Source organism: Pteropus alecto, unplaced genomic scaffold, assembly GCF_000325575.1.
Source record: "Pteropus alecto unplaced genomic scaffold, ASM32557v1 scaffold220, whole genome shotgun sequence".
NCBI lineage: Eukaryota > Metazoa > Chordata > Mammalia > Chiroptera > Pteropodidae > Pteropus > Pteropus alecto.
Window position 1 is genome coordinate 1346704 of NW_006430043.1, and position 17371 is coordinate 1364074.

Consider the following 17371-nt stretch of genomic DNA (forward strand, 5'->3'; position numbering starts at 1 on the left):
AGAGACTGACTCAACTGTCACACGTCTCACTTCTGGGCTATAGTGGATCAATCTTCCTGTCCTAAATCTGACTAAAGATCCCCTGAAAACCCCTGGGAGGCTGGACCATGGCACAAGAACTGCTTTCATCCATCATCGGGAGCAAGTGTGGAAGAGATGCATCAATATTTGGTGAGACATGGCAAAGGGTCTCCAGGGCCACGGTCTGCATATCTTGGAGCTGCCAGGCTCTCTCTAGCTCAGAGCCTTATGTCATTCAGTATATCAAATTGTCAGTTTTTATTGTGGAACTCAAGGCAGTGCAACAGACTTTCCATTTTATCTCCAATGACTTGGCTTTGCTTTCTGGTTTGACTATGTGAACCTGCTCCCTATCCCTACCTCATGTCATTAGCACTTTCTGAGCATTTAGCTGAAGCTCAGCAAGGTTAGGCATAAGGTGGCAATGAATAATCTTAAAGGTCATTCATTTTGCACATGTAGGATTCAATTCCTGGCTGTGCTGCTTTTTAGCTGTGTGACCCTGGGCAAGTTACTTAATCACTCTGTCCCTAAGTTTCTTCATCTGTAAAAGGGGAGTTCATAGTGATTAAATGAGTTAATGGACACAAAACACTTAGAGAACAGTGCCTGGCCCATATTAATCCCCTCAAGGGTTAGCTGTTATTATTGTCATGTGTAGGGTGAATTATTACAAATGAAGTAGCTGGGTTCAAGTTGTAATTTTGTGAGCTGTTGCTAAATAGTCCACCATTGAAATTGTACATATTTACAGTCCTACCAGCAGTGTATGAGAGTGAGTGCCTGTTTCTCAGAACGTGCTATCAAACTTTGAAAGTTGGTAGTGAAATATGGTTTAATTTGCATGTCTTTTTGTGTGAGTGAAATTAAACATCATTTCATTGTCTGAAAGCCATTCAGTTCTGATTTCTTTCCCATTTCCTGCCTCTCCAGCTGCTGCTGCTTCTCTTCTTCCTAATGTCCCTTAAATGATGTCCTGGGCTGGACTTGCAATTGATGCTCCACACCCGGGTGTTCACTTGTTTACCAAACACCCCTTTTTGGATATTCCACAGGCATCACACACTCAGCATGTTCATAATCGATCTCTTCATTTTCCTCTCCAAACCAGTTTCTTCCTTGTGTTTTCATCTCAAGGAACGGCCTTACTATTCATTCATGAACAAGTAGTTTGAACCCAGGCTCTGGGATAGGCAGACAGGTTGAATTCTGACTCTGCTACTTTCTAGCTAGGTCACCTTGATAATTAATCTCTTCATGCTTTCTGTTCTCTCATTTAACAATGCAGATAACAATACCTATTTTGTAGGGTTGTGATAGTGGCTAAATTAAATGATGCATGTGAAGCATCTAGCCCAGCTCTGACACACTATAAGCAGTATTAGCTGCTATAGTTAGTACCTAAGTGTTTCTGTTAATACTCTTTCCTTTACTAATGTCTAATTGGTTCTCAGATCCTGGCATTCTACTTCTTCAAGCTCTTAAATATACTTTTCTCCATCCCCTTTGTTCAGGTCACTTTGGCCTTTTTTCTAGGTTCCTGAGCTAGACTCTTAACCCATCTCTTTCTGTCCATTCTTGTTGCCCTCTAATTTGCAGCCAGATGATCTTTCTAAAATGCCAGTGTGATCAGTTCATTCCTCTGCTTAAAAACCTTCCGTGGCTTTCCATTCACTATCTTAGAGCAAGTCTTGACTCGACCTATTCACAAAGCCCTGAAGGACCTCTGAGCCTTAGTTGCCTCATTAGCATTCTGCCCATTTTAGTGTGATAATTAAAGGACAATATATAAAGTGCATGACACATAGTTGCCACTCATTAAATATGAATGCTCTTCATTTTAATACATGTTTATTGACTGAATGAAACTTGTAGAGGGGAAACTGAAGAGGGTCAGAGTAATTTGACTCACAGCTTCCTCTTATCAGGCGTGATATGGGCCTATTTGGGGTGCTGAATGAAATTGCAAACTCGGAGGAGGAGGGTAAGTATTTTTCCCTCCAGTCTTTTCCAGTTTTGCGGTTGGCATCTCACCTCCATATTCTCGCTAACTCATCCCAATTACCTGTTGGCTCAGCCCCTTTCCCTGTAGCCTTATTTTCCCTGTCCCAGTTGTCTACATTGGTGTCATCTTCACTTCTCTCCTCTACCTACGTGAGTGGGTGTCCAGATAAACTGTTGGGTGGAAGGACCAGGGGAGTACTCGTTCTTGCTTGTCTCTCACCTAAGAGGGTGCCTAGTGAGAGCCTTTTGAATGATTTAATCAGATCTGCTTTTTCAACCCCACAGTGTTTGAGTGGGTGAAAACTGCTTCCAGCTGGGCTGTGGCACTCTGTCAATGGGCCTCCTCCCTCCATGGGTCCCTGTTCCCCCATTTGTCGGTAAGTTTGGCTTCCTTCCCTGGCCCTCCCCACTCCTGCCCTCCTCTCCATTTCCTATCCCTTAAGGGCAGGGTGGAGTGGAAAGACTGTAGAAGGTGGAAGTGGTCCAACTTCATTGTGGAACTATTGAGAGGATAAACTCCCTTTGTCCCAGTGTGTCCTTTATTGGCTTTGATCTTATAGCTCAGGAGTGAAGATCTGATTGCTGAATTTGCTCAAGTTACAAACTGGTGAGTGTATAAGCTCTGGGGCTTTTGTGGGAAAGTAAGTCCTGAACCTTGGAACTTCTTTTGGGGAGAGGGAAGTCAAGGCAGACTCCTCTCACCCCTTTTCAGACTACTGCCCACATTCTCACTCCTGCCTTCCAAAAAAAGAAATAAAAGAAAAAATGAGACACAATAGTGTGCTCATGTGAAAGGGAATTTGACCTTCTGGGCTGGGGTATGGGTAGGTGCAGGTTCAGACTTAATGCTCACACCTGTTCCAGGTCCAGCTGCTGCTTGCGGGTCTTTGCATGGCATCCCCATACCAACAAGTTTGCAGTGGCCCTGCTAGATGACTCCATCCGTGTGTATAATGCCAACAGGTATGTGGGGGCCTGCTGGGTTGGCTCTTGACTCTTCAGGCTCCATAGATTAGTCTCCCCTTCACTCTCTAGCCTTGGGCCCAGGGGAATCCTGCCGCTCCTGGGCCTGGTCCACAGGGCTCCTTCCAGAACTGGATGTGTCCTTTATTCATATCTAACTGTTATCCTATCCTTCTGTCCCACAGTACCCTGGGGCCCTGGATGATCAGCTTTCTGGTCTGTGCATTTGTCTGTTAGCTGTTCTCAGGTCCCCTGAGCCTTAGTGTCCCTGCTTTAACTCAATCCCCTACCCTTTTACCCCAGCACTATAGTCCCCTCTCTGAAGCACCGGTTGCAGAGAAATGTGGCAGCTCTGGCCTGGAAGCCCCTTAGTGCCTCTGTCTTGGCTGTGGCCTGCCAAAGCTGCATTCTCATCTGGACCCTGGACCCCACCTCCTTGTCTACCAGGTGAATGCCAGCAGCTTGTCTTTAACCTTGGCCTGAGGGCTGTGGTCACTCTAGGGGTAGTGAGGAGGGCTGGAAGGAGAAGTTCTTTGTCTTCACAGCACTTCATGTGGAAGCAGCAGACCTAATGTCAAGGCGGAGGTGCTGAGAATAATCTAGAGGAAGGGAAAGAACTAGTAGGGGCTTCTGGGATTGTGGAAAGTATGTACCTATGGATTATAAAGTAGAAAAACTGTCAGATATAGGTTTAAAGTAAGGTGAGAAGGGAATTAAAATGGATATAAGTTGAAACCAGGATAACTAACTAAATATAAAATCAGAAACTGGTTCTTTTAATTATGAATAAATAAGTAAACCTTTTTGCCAGTCTTATTAAGTTAAAAGAATATATCAAAGTACACTATTTTAAGAATGGGAAGAGAGATAACCACAGATACAGAAGAAAATAGAAGAATTATTAGAAAATATACACAAGTTTAGACCAACAGATTTGAAAATCTAAAGGAAGTGTTTGATTTTCTAGCAAAATATAAGTTACTAAAGTGGATTATAGAAGAAATTAAAGGGAGGAATTATAACACTAAAAAAGATGCCAGGCTGAGATGGTTTTATGAGAGTTCTAATTGTCAAAATTTAATGTTATTTGAACTAATCCAGATCATAGAAAAATTTAGAAAGTCTCCTGTTTTATTTATTTCCTTTTAATAAACTTCATTATGGCATAATTTTAGATTGTTAGAAAAGTTGTAAAGAGAGAGTTTGGCATACCTTTCACCCAGTTCCTCCATTTTTAACATCTTATATTATCATGTTAACATTTGTCGAAACTGAGAAACTGACATTTGCACATTGTTATTAACTAAACTCCAGACTTTGTTCAGATTTCACTACTTTTTCCATTAATGTCCTTTATGTGTCCCAGGATCCATTCTGATTTATTTTTATAAAGCATATGTAACCCAAAAACCTAAACCTGAAAATAGTACAAGAAAATAAATATTTGAGCATAGATTCAAAAATCCTAAATAAAATATTAGTGAATAGAGTCTAAAAGTATATTTTAAAAAATCTTAAGTAGGATTTTCCAGAAATTAAAGACTATTCATCATTAGGAAATCTAGTCACATGACTTATTACATTAGCAAATTAATGGAGAAAAATGCTTATATCAATAAATGTCCTTCTCAAAAAGCAGACATTTCAGTTGAAAACAAAGTAAAATAGGAATTCAAAGAGACAACCTAAACATAAGAGTATTTACTCAATCAGCGGCTACTGTATTAAACTGAAATACGAAGTACTAAAAGTATTTCCAGTAATGTCAAGATAAAGACTGAGATATTGTCACCATTATTAATCAACATTATTTTTGGAGATTCTAGTGAGTGCAGTAAGACAAGAAAAAGAAATGTGGTAAAATCTTGAAAGAAGAGAAAATTATTCTTCTTTGAAGATGATATGATTTTATACCTATATAAAATAGATTCAACTAAAAAAAACTTGGCTGATTTAATAAGAAATATAAATGTAGTAAGGTGACTGGATTCAAGACATTGAAAATGTACTAGTTTTCCTTTATACCAACAATAATATTTGAAAAATTGAAATGGAAAAAAATTCTATTTACAATAGGTAAAACAATTACTAAATTACTAGAAATAAATTGTTAAATTTATTTGATATATTAGATATCTGAAGAAATTTGAAGAATATTAAACAAGAGCTGAATAAATGGAGATAAGCTATATTCCTGGATAGACAGTTTAATCATAAAGATGTCAAATTAAGTGTACTTCCAGTCAGAATTCTGATGGGATTTTTGTGAACTGCACAAAATTATATTTACGTTTTTATGAAAGAATAAATGTGGAAGACTTGCCAAGAAAAAAGTCAGAAAAGGAAAAATATTGAGAGACTTGCCCTACTAGGTATTAGAAAATATATATGTATATATATATATTTAAATTTTTATTCTTATTATGGTGACATTAGTTAAAAAGTACTAAAATATTTTATGAAGTTATAGTAATAGGAAGTTAATTGGCATAAGAATAGACAAACAGATAAATGTAACAATAACATTCCGGAACAGATCTAAGAATATATGGAGATTTAATGTATGAATGTGGCTTTCACTGTAATAAAGAAGTTTAGAGGACGTAGTTCCATAGTGTAGCGGTTAGCACGTCTGCTTTACACGCAGAAGGCCCTGGGTTTGCTCCCCAGTGGAGTCACGGTGCATGGTCTACAGTCATGCCACCCTGAACAAGCCCAATGTCTGATCTCAGAAGCTAAGCAGGGTCAGGCCTGGTTAGTACTTGGATGGTAGACCACCTAGGAAGACCAGGTGCTGTGGGCATAAATAATAATAATTAAGAAGAAGAAAAAAGTTTAGATTTCTTTTTTTCAGTGGTATTGGGATAATTTGCTATACATTTAAAAAATAATAGTCCTTCACATTATTCAAATAAATACTAAGCAGCAAAAGAATAAATGTTAAAAGGACTAGGAAAAATACAGAACATTTTTTGCCTATTCAGAAATGATAATATTAATAAAATTAAGATGTTTGATAGTATCTAGTACTAGCAAGAGTAGGAAAACAAGTACTTTTATACACAGTCGGTGGGAGTACACTGTGGTACAAACTTCAGAAAATAATTTGTTGGCATATTTCCCTCCCATTTTATTTTAATACTTTGTTCTACACAAATAATGACATGAGTACATAAAGATATAGAGAATATATTTTGTAGCATTGTTTGTAATAAAAATTACAGACAATTGAAATGTCCATTTGTGGAGGCATGACTGAATGTTATAGTTATCTATTGAGTGGAATACAGTGGAGCCACTGAAAAGAATGAGCTAGGTCTCTAGGAACTGACCTGAAAAGATAACCAAGATTTACTGTGAAGTTAAAGAACAAGTTGTAGATCAGTGGCCTAAGACTTCACTGAAGCTAATGGTAGTTACAGCTAGGTGGAAAAGGGAGAGGGTGGCATTAACTCAGGCAGAAGCCTATACCTGTCAGACCAAGTGTGTGGTCCCAGAGTTGCAAAGCTGAATGACACCGTGGTGCCCTCAGGTAGTTCACAGCCTAGTGATGGAGGCGGACCCACAGGCAGCATCTTTATGACAAGCAAAAAACAATTCAGGAGCAGATGAGGGAGATTAATTCTGACAAGGAAAGGCAGAAAGACAAGTTTTGGAGCACAGGATGAGTTCTAGAGAGCGGTAGATGACTTTGGAAAGGGAAGAGATTGGACCCTTGAGGTAATATCATAGATTATCCCAGGCCCCGGGTAGGATGGTCCTGTGGGGAAGGCTGTCATCTAGGGCAGAGCATGACATCTCCCCAGCTCAGCACCTTCTAGATTTAGTGGTCAGAAGTTTTTGTCTTCTTGAGACCTATAGTGAAAGTTTATTCCCTTTCACCCATTTTCCTCTGTGGACCTACTGGTGTTGACATTGCCCTTATTTTTTCTTTAACTTCCATGATCCTTATTAATTTTTCCTAGTCTAGATTTGTGCTTCAAGGGGCCAATGGGATTTGGAAATTTTATTGGGAAGAAGCAAGGAAATAGAATCATGGGGCTTTCTTCTTGTCTTCTGACTCTACACCATTTCCCCTTGGTAGACCCTCTTCTGGCTGTGCCCAAGTGCTCTCTCATGCTGGACACACACCTGTCACTAGCTTGGCCTGGGCCCCCAGTGGGGGGCGGCTGCTCTCAGCTTCACCTGTGGATGCTGCTATCCTGGTGAGTTGGTCCCCACCCCTTTTGGTCATTTTAGCCATCCCTCAGATTAAGGAAAGAGCATTCTTTGCCAGGTGGTAGAAAATATCCTGCAGTAAGGAGAGTTAATTGTCCATATATTCTTAAAATTAACCAGGGAGGGAGCTGTACCATCCAGATTCAGATTTAAAATTGTGCCTGCTATAATTACGAAACCTATTTCCTTTTGTTTTAACATCCCTTTTCCTGCTTCCTCCATTTCTGGTTCTTTGTACCTGAATGAAGGGGAGCTGGCCATGACACAATAGGGTGCTTGAATTTCCTTTGTCTCACTCTCTTGTCCACACTCTCCTAGGTATGGGATGTCTCAACAGAGACCTGTGTTCCCCTTCCCTGGTTTCGGGGAGGAGGGGTTACCAACCTTCTCTGGTCCCCGGATGGCAGCAAAGTCCTGGCAACCACTCCTTCAGCTGTATTTCGGTGAGTGGGAAGAGGACAAAGGGAGGGCAAGAACGACCTGGAGCAAGGCACTTGGCTCCTAGAACTCCCAGCAGGCAGAACATTCTGTCCCCATTCCCATTCTTTGACCTCATCCTGGGACTGACAGAGAGGGAAGTCCAAGTTTTGGAACCCAGAGATCTTAAGCTGTGATCTGTCTGTCTGGTGCAGAGTCTGGGAGGCCCAGATGTGGACGTGCGAGAGGTGGCCTACGCTATCAGGGCGATGTCAGGTAAGATTCATGGAAGCTGGGGAGGAGGTAGTCCCCTGGTTCCCCAAGTTTGTCTCCCCACTTCCTCTACTTCTTTTCCTTTTACAGTCTCTTATAGACCACCCTTCCCCCTGCTTTTTGCTCCCTGACCCCAGACTGGCTGCTGGAGCCCAGATGGAAACCGGCTGTTATTCACTGTATTAGGGGAACCACTGATTTACTCCTTGTCATTCCCGGAACGTTGTGGTGAGTTAGGGGAAATGTTTCAGGATGTGGAATATCTGGGGTAGTGGGAGGCAGGAACCCTCTGGAATATGTTATTCTGAAGGATACAGGGAAATAAAGCAGCTTGGGAGCCTTGAGAACTGTTGATGCCTACAATGGGAGAGGTGGCAGGGGACCAGTGAGAGGCCTGTTTCCTATACTGAAGGGTCTCTGCCCTTATCCACAGGTGAGGGAAAGGGGCGCGTTGGAGGTGCAAAATCAGCAACGATTGTGGCAGATCTGTCTGAGACAACATTACACACCCCAGATGGAGAAGAAAGGTGAGGGAGTGAGTGGGTGAGGGAGAGGCGGTGAAAGGAAGGTGGGATGGACCACGCTGAGCTCTCTCAACCTGTTCTGATCCACAGACTTGGGGGAGAGGCTCATTCCATGGTTTGGGACCCCAGCGGGGAGCGTCTGGCTGTGCTCATGAAAGGTAAGAGGTAGGAGGAAGGACTTTGCTTAGGCCACAGCCATCTTCCCATTAATTCAGTGTCCATGCCCTGGCTGCAGTTCTTCTCTGCCCCTGTCCTGGGATTCTGCCTCGAGTTCCTTCCTGCCCTGTATCCATTCCTTTTAGGAAATCCACGAGTCCAGAATGGTAAGCCAGTCATCCTCCTTTTTCGTACTCGAAACAGCCCTCTGTTTGAGCTACTTCCTTGGTAAGTGCTAGGCAGGCCTTTGGTCTGGGCTTCTCACTAGCCTTCTCACACAAAATCCACATCCCACTACACCTGCCTCTGTTTCCAGTTGCCTGCTTATCTTTTCTTCCCTTAGTGGCATTATCCAGGGGGAGCCAGGAGCCCAGGCCCAGCTCATCACTTTTCATCCTTCCTTTAACAAAGGGGCTCTGCTTAGTGTGGTGAGTATCCAAGGTTGCTGGGGTTTGGGGAGTTGGGTGGAGGAATTGAAGGTTTGGTTACTGTGTGGCTCTGTCATATGGCCTTTGAGCCCAGTCTGATAAGACTTTTTTTCTCCTCCCTCTGTAGTGCTGGTCCACAGGCCGAATTGCCCACATCCCTCTGTACTTTGTCAATGCCCAGTTTCCACGTTTTAGCCCAGTGCTTGGCCGAACCCAAGAGCCCCCAGCTGGGGGCGGAGGTTCTGTTCATGATCTGCCCCTCTTTACAGAGACATCCCCAATCTCTGCTCCTTGGGACCCTCTGCCAGGGCCACCGCCTGCTTCCCACTTCTAATAATAAAAAATTTCCTTCTTTGTTTTCCACTCAATTATGAGACTTTTCAAGGGAGTTGCATTGGGGTATAGTGAAGAAAAAAAAAGGCATGGACTTTGGGTTAAGATCTTGGTTCTGTCACGTTTTAGCCACTTCTTTTGATTTGGTCAAGTTACCTAACGTTAGGAACTGGATGGTTTTCAGTTAAGTAGGAAAGCAAAGCTGAGAAAATACCAATAGGCCTGAAAGTCTAGTACAGGCTCTGGTGCGTAATAAATGTTTTACTGTTCCCAAGTTTCAGCAAGTTCCCAGAATGGTACAGGGCAATAATGGGGCAAGGACTTGGTCAGTATGAGACAAATTTTATTGGACAATGGGATTTGTGGGAGGCATAGGTGCTGGGCGCTGGGCCAAGGTAGCACGAGCCATGCTTAAGGCACCCTCTCGGGTGCGGTGCCCACCAATGAAGCCGCTGGCATGGACAAAGATGCAGCCAGGAATTCCACTGACCTGGTCCAGGGCCTCATCCCGAAGACCCCACCATGGCTCTGGCAGGGGCAGCCTACAAGTGAGCAGAAAGAGGAAGTTGGTAGGAGCAAATGGAGGCCTTGAATTGAGAAAGAGGGAGCAGAGCAGAGGCCAAACTTAGTGGCCTCCTCTGTAGGGCTACAACAGTCATGAAGGTCTGCGGGGTGATCCCTTAGGGTCTCACCTGCTCTGGAATGAGTGGAGCTCCTTGGGCACACATTGTACCCGCCACTGTCCAGCCTGGTCAGTGTAGACAACAAAGGCGATGGTCACTGGGGGCAACAGCCCAGATTCTAGGTAATAGAGGTGCTCCTTCCAGGGGCATCCACCTTTTGCCAGTTCTATTATCTCCCCACTTGGGTCTACCTGAAAGGGAAGTGGGGCATGGCTGGAAAGTTTAGGGTGGAAGCAGGAACCGTTGTTGACTAGCAGCCTGCCAGCAGTCACTACTCCCTGAGCCACAACGCCTACTCCCAGGCCTGTACCTGTAATCGCTGGGCTAGGGCTTCTTCTACCAAGGCCCGGGCTGGCAGCCAGCTGTGCTGGTAGAAGTCTAATCTCTGCAGAAACTCCTCTCGAACCATATCCATTGCACGCTTGAACCCAGCCTGGGAATCGTGGGAATCAAAACAGTGGTGCTAGCCCAAACTTTTGACTTTACTAGGGTTTGAGGGGGAGGGGGGAGGCGGGCAACCACTCTTATTTCCTTCCTTGATGCTCTTACATGCCTGATGGTCTCTTCCCCTGGGGACTTCCTTACCTCAGTGTCTTGGTTGGGCTGGTTCCAGGTGGGATTAAGCCGGGCAACTCGGGCACTTAGTGTAGTGGTCAGTGCATATCGAGGCTTTCCCTCCTCCCACTGGGAGATCCCATTGTCGACTGCATCTACCTCCTCTACGAAGTTCTCGTACATCTAAGGCAGCAGCAGGAGAAACATTCTTGAGGATGCCTACCATTTGCATAGTTTTACAGGTTTCAAAGTATATGCATATACTCTTCACAATAGCCTTGTAGGGATCTCAACATCAACTGGATGAAGAAAGGGGGGATTGGAGAGTCCAGTGGCTTACTTAAGGTCAGAGAGCTAATAGTGCCAGGGCTGGAATTCAGATAATCTGATTTCTAATCCAGTGCTCACTCTACTACCACACAAAGTCCGAGCTGAGGCCAGCATGTGGAGGGAGGGGGCTGCCAACTTCTGAATAAAGATCTTGAGTTCCATGAAGGGCTCTGGGAGGGGATCCCTATGGCTGCAGGGGGCGTTGAGTAGGCTATTCAGTGACCTGGTTAATGAGGTCCAGGAGGGTCTGGCCAAGTACACAGGTCCGGTGGGAGAGAATGGGTGCTGGACTAGACATCAAGTGCTGGTGTGTGGTCCCAGAGAAACCCATGATGTACCATGAGGCATCAACAGTTGCTGCATCTCCTGAACCTAAAGAATGGTAGGACAACGCCTCAAGAGTTTGGGGGTAGAAATAATATAGGGTATCACTGTTTAATGCGAAATTACCCTACAGTAAGTTTATATACCAACACATCTGTGGTACATAAAGTGCTACTCTCTGGGAGAGTCAAAGAAGAAAACTCTGCTGAGCACCCTCTTGGTCTGGACCCCAACCTGATACTCAGAATTTGAGTCTAATTTAGTTCAATTGCTTAGAAATCTTTTAGTAATAGAAGAGAAAACTGACCTAGGCAGACTACAAGTGTTAATATTCCCAAAGCTCCAATTTAACCATTTTTCCTCACTTTTTTGGATTGTACTAATGCTGTATCATGGGGCACAAGATAGGTGAGCTGAGACACAGGAGTGAACTCAACAGCCTATCTGCAAAAAAATAGCTGACTAAATCTGAAGTTTGACCTATGAACTGCACAGGAGTATGGTCAAGTAGGTATCCTCAGAATCATTATTTGACCTGACATGCACACCAAGGCCACTACCCCTGTTCCTTTCCCAATAGCAAGAACCTGCTGAGCTGCTTTTAGGGGATGCTGGTAGAACCTGAAGTTATTTTCATAATCAGACCCTTCCCAGCTGATCTTTCCAACTTGTGTGCCTGTGGTGAATTAAAGTGCCTAAGATATGCTCTCCTCCGCCTTCAGGGCACCCAGAACCCCTGAACCATATGCTTCCAAACAAGCAGCCTCCTCTATTACCAAGTTGTTGAACAACCATTTATTTGTGTCAGGTCAAGAAAAAGACAGGAAAACACTGCTTTATGATTTTCAAAGCCTCTCCCCATGTTACCTTATCCACTTACCACCACCCCAGGAACCCTGGCCTGAGGCCCAGTCCTGAGTGCTGAGTGCCACTCCCAGCTGGCCTGGTGGAGATGCATGTGTGGAACATCTCTGTCCTTAGGTCCCCACCTTGTCATAGAGGGTGGCTACCATGCTGTCCTCTTCGCTAGTACCCAGCAACTGGGCCAGCAGCTTGTGCCCGAAGTGTAGATAGATGAGTCCTGCACTGCTCAGCTTGGTCTGCCATGGCTTCCCAGGGGACAGGGAGCTCATGGTCTCTGTGAAAGACCTGAGGAGCACAGGGAGGTAGGACTGAGGTAGAGTTGCCCAAGTTAACCCACAGTGTGTGTGAGTGCGTGCACGTGCAGGTACAGGTTGGGGTGGGAAGGCTGGAGAATACTGCAGTTGAGTGGAGAAAGCCCAGCTGGGGAGGCTTTGGCTTTTCCTCAAGTGTCAACACAGACCTCAGCTTGGAGTCTCCATGAATTCATTCGACAATGGTTTACTCAATGCTTACTATGAACCAGGCTTTGTGTTTAGACATTGGGGATAAAAAAACAGACTATGTCCCTGTCTTCAAGTTCATTGCCTAAAGGCAGACAAACAACCAAGCATATGTTCTAGCTAGATTATAAACAAGGAAAGCGGGGAGAGGATAAGGAAGGGTTCAGGAGAAGAGCCTTCAGGTCATTCCTCAAGGATGAATTAGTGGGTGTTCACCAGCCAAAGGTGAAGGAAAAAAGGTACTCCATGTAGAGGGAAAAACATGTACAATGTCTCTTCATGGAATTGCAAGAAAGGCTACATGGGTGTGAGGGGTGAGTGGCAAAAGAAAAGGGTAAGCAAGGGCCAGATCATGGCAGGACTTGTATGCTTTTGGAGTTTGGACTTCATTTGTAGGCAGTGGAAGCCACTAAGAGACTTTAAGCAAGCAAATGCATGTTAGAGTACTGTGCCAGCCAGCATGGAAAATAGATGCAAGGAGATTACCTGCAGTGGTCCAAGTAAGTGGGGAAGGCAGGAATTTGAAAAGCAGTGGGGCAGAGAATTGGGGAAAAGTATGTTAGGGAAGCAGAAACTGTAGCTGTAATTTCTAAATACTAGTCTATCAGATTCACCTACCGAGCTTATTTTTTAATGATTTTTATTGTTAAATACTGAGTAAATACAAAGAAATTATAAAATATTCATAAGGTATAGATTAATGATAACCTCTAAAATAAGGTTCAAAAAGAAGCAAAACTTAATAGTTGATGGAAACAGACATATGTGCTAAATTATACACAACAGGGTATGATAAACACAAAATTCAGGATACTGCTTGCTTCTAGGGGAGGTGGGGTATGGGATAGGGAAGAAGCACACAAGTACAGATGCAAAGGTAATGGTAATGCCCTCGTTCTTAGGTTGGGATATTGTTTCGTGGGTATTCATTTTACGTTTTATATTCCAGAAATGTTAAATACATTCTTTTGTGTCAATTACTGCATAATTTAAAAAAGGTATTGAGAGAGGAAAATACTTCCAGACTTCAAATATTTTAATAATCCCTCAGAGATAACCATTTTAAACAGTGCAGTATGATATGAGAGATTTTTTTTTAATCCTTTGTTTGCAAGACGGGAGATGCCTGAGCAGTTTTAAACTGAACGAAGAGAAGTAGAAACACTGGTGGGAGAACTGTGATGTGAAGTCCAAGAGAAGAAAGTAATAGATTGGAAAGGGGGCAAACAAGGGAAATGTTTCTGGAACTGGAAGGAGGGAGCTGAGTATGTTTAAGGGTGGGAAACAGGATGTGCATGTAGGAAAAACTCAATTTCCTTTGAAGAGTAAGAGGCAGGTTGATTCACTGAGGGAGTCTTACGAGGTAGGGGAGAAGAGAGGATTGGGATGGTACTGTGGATAGTGGCTAACCTTGGAAAAGACAGACTTCCCGAGAGAAGAGAGTAAAGGAAGTAGAAGACCACACACACCTGAACTATATCACCAACCACCACAATCATGTGGACCCAGCAGTCTGAACTGGGGCACCAAGGACACATGAATGGATTAATCCCAGCTGGAAGGGGCCTGAGGGGAGTCAAAGGAGGCCTGGACAGATTGGAGGGCTCAGGGAGGTCCAAGGCCAGGTAGATGAGTGCAGAGCAGGTGGAGAGCTAGGATGGAAAGCGGTAGTCCCACGGGACCCGAGTTTGTTTTCAAGGAGGAGGCAATCCCTTCGCTGACAAGGACCAGTGCATTGGATGACTGAATTGGAGCACTGAAGTTGAAAAGGTACCTGGGAACCCACCTCTGGTGATGGTCATATCGGTGTCTCTGAGGATCGTACTCGCCACCCACGTCCACTACGATGTCGCAAGCAGCCAGTTTTTCCGGGTCCCTGGTTCGCACAATCTCTGCATCCTACCGGGGGTTACAGTACGTGAAGGGGTTGCAGGAGGTCGCATGGATGGGGGTTAATGTTGGGTTTCCAGGGGAGCCGGGGAAGGTAGGAGTGCTCGGACCGGCCGAGCCACGCAAGGGCCCAGGAGGGAATGCGGGCAACCCCAAGGTCAGCTTTGGCTGACTGTACCCGGTACTCCGGAAGGAGGCGCAGCAATGCGCATGCCAAGGCCTCATCGCAGTGGAAGGTGCCGTTGTGTGTCCCAATACGGGGCGGTGTCATGAGGCTGCTGCGGGGTCGTTTGAAGGGCGGGACGGACTCCAGGCTGAGCTTGCAGTGCCAGATATGGAGGGGTGGCGGCGGCGGCGACAGGAGCAGAGATAGGAGACCGCGCAGGAAGTGGCGGCCCATGCAGCTTCCCCTTCGCGCACGCGGGAGCGCCGACCCGGAAAATAAAGCGCCCGCGCAGCCCTACTTCCGCTTCTCAGCCGTTCCCACGGCAACCGACCTGGTGGGGCGCATACACAGCGCAGGAAAGGCTTTCTTCTGGCTCCCCCAGCGGTTCCGATGGAACCTCCGAGATAAGCACTGCAACGGGCTCTGGGAAGGGACATACCCTCTCGACCACGGCCCACCCTCTCTTCACCGGTCCTTTGCTTGATGCAAGAAAAGACCAACATTCTGCCCAACTGGAACATTTATTAGCATTAAACATCCCCCGTCCCCCCCAATCCCACCAGTTCCAGGGCCCTTAAAAAAGAGTCCCTTTGCTCTGTTTCTGAAACAAGCTCTCAGGCCTTGGCAGCCTGAGTAGCTCCCAGGGCTGTGAGCTGCTGAATCTTCTGGCTCATCATCTCCATGACAGCTGTGGAAAAAAAGACCGTCAGACTCTGGTCAAGAGCTAAAGGAGAGAACCCAGAGTTAAGGAAAAGTGACAAGAAAGTTTAAGGACAAGTAGATAACTTTTAACACAGTGATCCACTGTAGGGGACATACTAACAAATTTTAGAGTTTACAATGTGTCAGTAAATATGACAACCACTGGGATATAAAAATAAACAAAATACACTATTATATGAGTCAGACATAACCAGAAAATTATAACGTGGTAAAGATTTTTGCGTTTAGAACAGTGGTTCTTAATTCTGTGTAACAAAATCACCTGGGGAGTTTTTTTTTAAAAAAAACACTGGACCCTGGAATGTTTGCCCACTCTCCACTCCCCACAACTACTCAGCTTAATTTAGCTGGCATGGGCCCAGGCTTTCTTTTTAAACTGCCTGGGTGATTCCAATGTACAGCCAGGGTCGCAATTGATACTACTTAGTCAAGGTTATACTTCTTTCCTGTATGTTGATTTACACGTATTTCCTCCCATTCCATTAAATAGGAACTTCACAAGAATACAGGCATGATTTCCTTCCTCTAAATCTCTCAAGCATCCAACTCAGGTATCTACAAACAGTGGAATCTATAGAGAATAACGCATCAAGACACTAAAGAGAAAGACATAGTTTTAATCCAGCAAAGGGGATACTCCCAGGGTTCACACTGCAATCCACATTCTTTATCATGGAGGCAGACAGGGTGAAGAGGTGCCCCAGGCCAAGCTTACCCTGTTTCATGGCATGCTTCTCCTGCAGAGCTGGCTGGATTTTCTCCATTTGCTTGGTGAGGAAGTCTATTTTCCTCTTGAAGAAGTCCTTGGCATCCTCAGCTGTCTAAAATGTCAGAGGTGAATGAGGGGCTAACAGGAGACTCCATGCTGCACTCTAAATCTTCCCCTAAACTCCCTTTCTCTGCTCAGAGGGGTATGCTTCCTTCCACTCACCTTCTCTACATAGTAGCCAGTTCCAACATCGATGAGCACGTGTTCCACATCATGTAGCTTCCCAGGGACATACATCTGAGAAGCAAGGATTAAGGGAAAACTAGCCCAGCATGAATCAGATTCCTTGTCAGCCAGCTGGCTTGGCCTCCTAAGACCCTCCTTTTCTAAAAAGCTACAAGGCACAGGGACTGAATAATTTGGAGGCCTTACCTATAAACTCCAGATGTGGAGAAACATAGAATTTGGTTCCTTATGGAGAAAATGACATACACCGAAACACTCTCTTGCTCTGATCCCATCGCCCCTCTTCCAAGCAGTTCTTTCAATTCTTTCCCATTAGTCCCTCCAGAAAGGCTGGAAACAGTATTTTCCTACTGCTGTAGAGGAGTAAAATTGAAAAGCCAGCCTCACTTCCCTTTAACACCCCCAACCATGAACTAGCTAATTCCTAATGGATTTAATGTTCTATATTTAGCCAATCCCTCCTATACTGCTATTTATGTGTGTGTTTCTATTTTAGCCTGTCAGTTCTCAGACTGCAGTTTACAGGTGTCCTATTGTCATAACTTGATCATTCAAGTAAAACAATCAACAGATAGGCACAATCCAGGTTTCTTAGTAACAACAGTTCAGGAATAAGATCCACGATTAAGCTGAAATTGAGGATTAATAACAGAGCCAACGTCCTTGTTTCTATATCCCTCCAGTCTTCTACTATTTATGTCCTCTAAGTTATCAGTAAAAATGTATAAACAACCAGTTTCATCTCTATATGAGATTATATCCTCAAACAGCAAAGGGAAATAATCACCCCTTGATTCTACATACTCTTTGGTGCTCACAAAGTATTAGCTGGATGTTCGCCCCAGGTTACAGATAGGAGAGCTAGGCAGTTGTGTATAGTAAGAGTGTTCTCAGAATCATGGGGGCACTTTGGAGTTATCAAAACTACCCTGCCCTCCCCCCCCTTTTTTTTTTGCGGAGGAGGGGTGAGGGAGAAAAGGGAGAAGGCAGGGCAGTTCCTGTGGAAAGGATACAGAACTTGTCAGTGGGACGAGTAACTCTTTC

At 44.5% G+C, this 17371-nt stretch overlaps 3 protein-coding genes across 6 annotated transcripts in view; 1 reads left to right on the forward strand and 2 right to left on the reverse strand.

Annotated features, from left to right (window-relative positions):
- AAAS (aladin WD repeat nucleoporin) overlaps window positions 1–9372 on the forward strand; it is a 10306-nt gene extending 934 nt beyond the window's left edge. For both annotated transcript variants that reach the window (XM_006904529.3, XM_015588353.2), the window contains exons 2-16: window positions 44–171; window positions 1950–2005; window positions 2311–2402; window positions 2586–2632; window positions 2890–2988; window positions 3292–3435; window positions 7073–7193; window positions 7525–7649; window positions 7839–7899; window positions 8034–8124; window positions 8330–8423; window positions 8511–8578; window positions 8723–8804; window positions 8920–9004; window positions 9132–9372. In XM_006904529.3, coding sequence (XP_006904591.1) covers window positions 44–171; window positions 1950–2005; window positions 2311–2402; window positions 2586–2632; window positions 2890–2988; window positions 3292–3435; window positions 7073–7193; window positions 7525–7649; window positions 7839–7899; window positions 8034–8124; window positions 8330–8423; window positions 8511–8578; window positions 8723–8804; window positions 8920–9004; window positions 9132–9338 — 1500 coding nt within the window. In that variant the 3' untranslated portion in view covers window positions 9339–9372. The remainder of the gene's footprint in view (window positions 1–43; window positions 172–1949; window positions 2006–2310; window positions 2403–2585; window positions 2633–2889; window positions 2989–3291; window positions 3436–7072; window positions 7194–7524; window positions 7650–7838; window positions 7900–8033; window positions 8125–8329; window positions 8424–8510; window positions 8579–8722; window positions 8805–8919; window positions 9005–9131) is intronic.
- Window positions 9373–9659: 287 nt separating this feature from the next.
- CUNH12orf10 (chromosome unknown C12orf10 homolog) lies at window positions 9660–15033 on the reverse strand. Of its 2 annotated transcripts, none has more exons than XM_006904530.3 (7): window positions 14662–15033; window positions 14380–14492; window positions 12219–12378; window positions 10606–10758; window positions 10331–10453; window positions 10030–10211; window positions 9660–9879 (listed from the first exon to the last, which is right to left on the reverse strand). In XM_006904530.3, exons 1-7 carry the CDS (start codon window positions 14881–14883, stop codon window positions 9681–9683), a joined length of 1152 nt encoding a protein of 383 aa, XP_006904592.1. In that variant the 5' UTR covers window positions 14884–15033; the 3' UTR covers window positions 9660–9680. The 2 variants fall into 2 exon arrangements, with proteins under 2 accessions (XP_006904592.1, XP_024900954.1); XM_025045186.1 differs by having other exon boundaries at window positions 14368–14492.
- A 118-nt stretch (window positions 15034–15151) lies between these two features.
- Window positions 15152–17371, reverse strand: part of PFDN5 (prefoldin subunit 5) — a 3264-nt gene continuing 1044 nt past the window's right edge. Inside the window, exons 3-6 of one of the 2 annotated variants that reach the window (XM_006904531.3) lie at window positions 17341–17371; window positions 16304–16378; window positions 16088–16193; window positions 15152–15337 (exon numbers count right to left, since the gene is read on the reverse strand). In XM_006904531.3, coding sequence (XP_006904593.1) covers window positions 15264–15337; window positions 16088–16193; window positions 16304–16378; window positions 17341–17371 — 286 coding nt within the window. In that variant the 3' untranslated portion in view covers window positions 15152–15263. Of the gene's footprint in view, window positions 15374–16009; window positions 16194–16303; window positions 16379–17340 lie in introns of both variants that reach the window. The other variant, XM_025045200.1, reaches the window with a different exon arrangement.

Excerpts from the sequence above, each read along its gene's own strand:
- CUNH12orf10 (XM_025045186.1), bottom strand. The coding sequence starts at position 14,883 with ATGGGCCGCCACTTCCTGCGCGGTCTCCTATCTCTGCTCCTGTCGCCG. Across the intron at positions 12,379-14,367 it reads CACCAGAGGTGGGTTCCCAG|GTCTTTCACAGAGACCATGA; the intron begins GTACCTTTTCAA and ends TGTGCTCCTCAG. Across the intron at positions 10,759-12,218 it reads TAGCCACCCTCTATGACAAG|ATGTACGAGAACTTCGTAGA; the intron begins GTGGGGACCTAA and ends CTGCTGCCTTAG.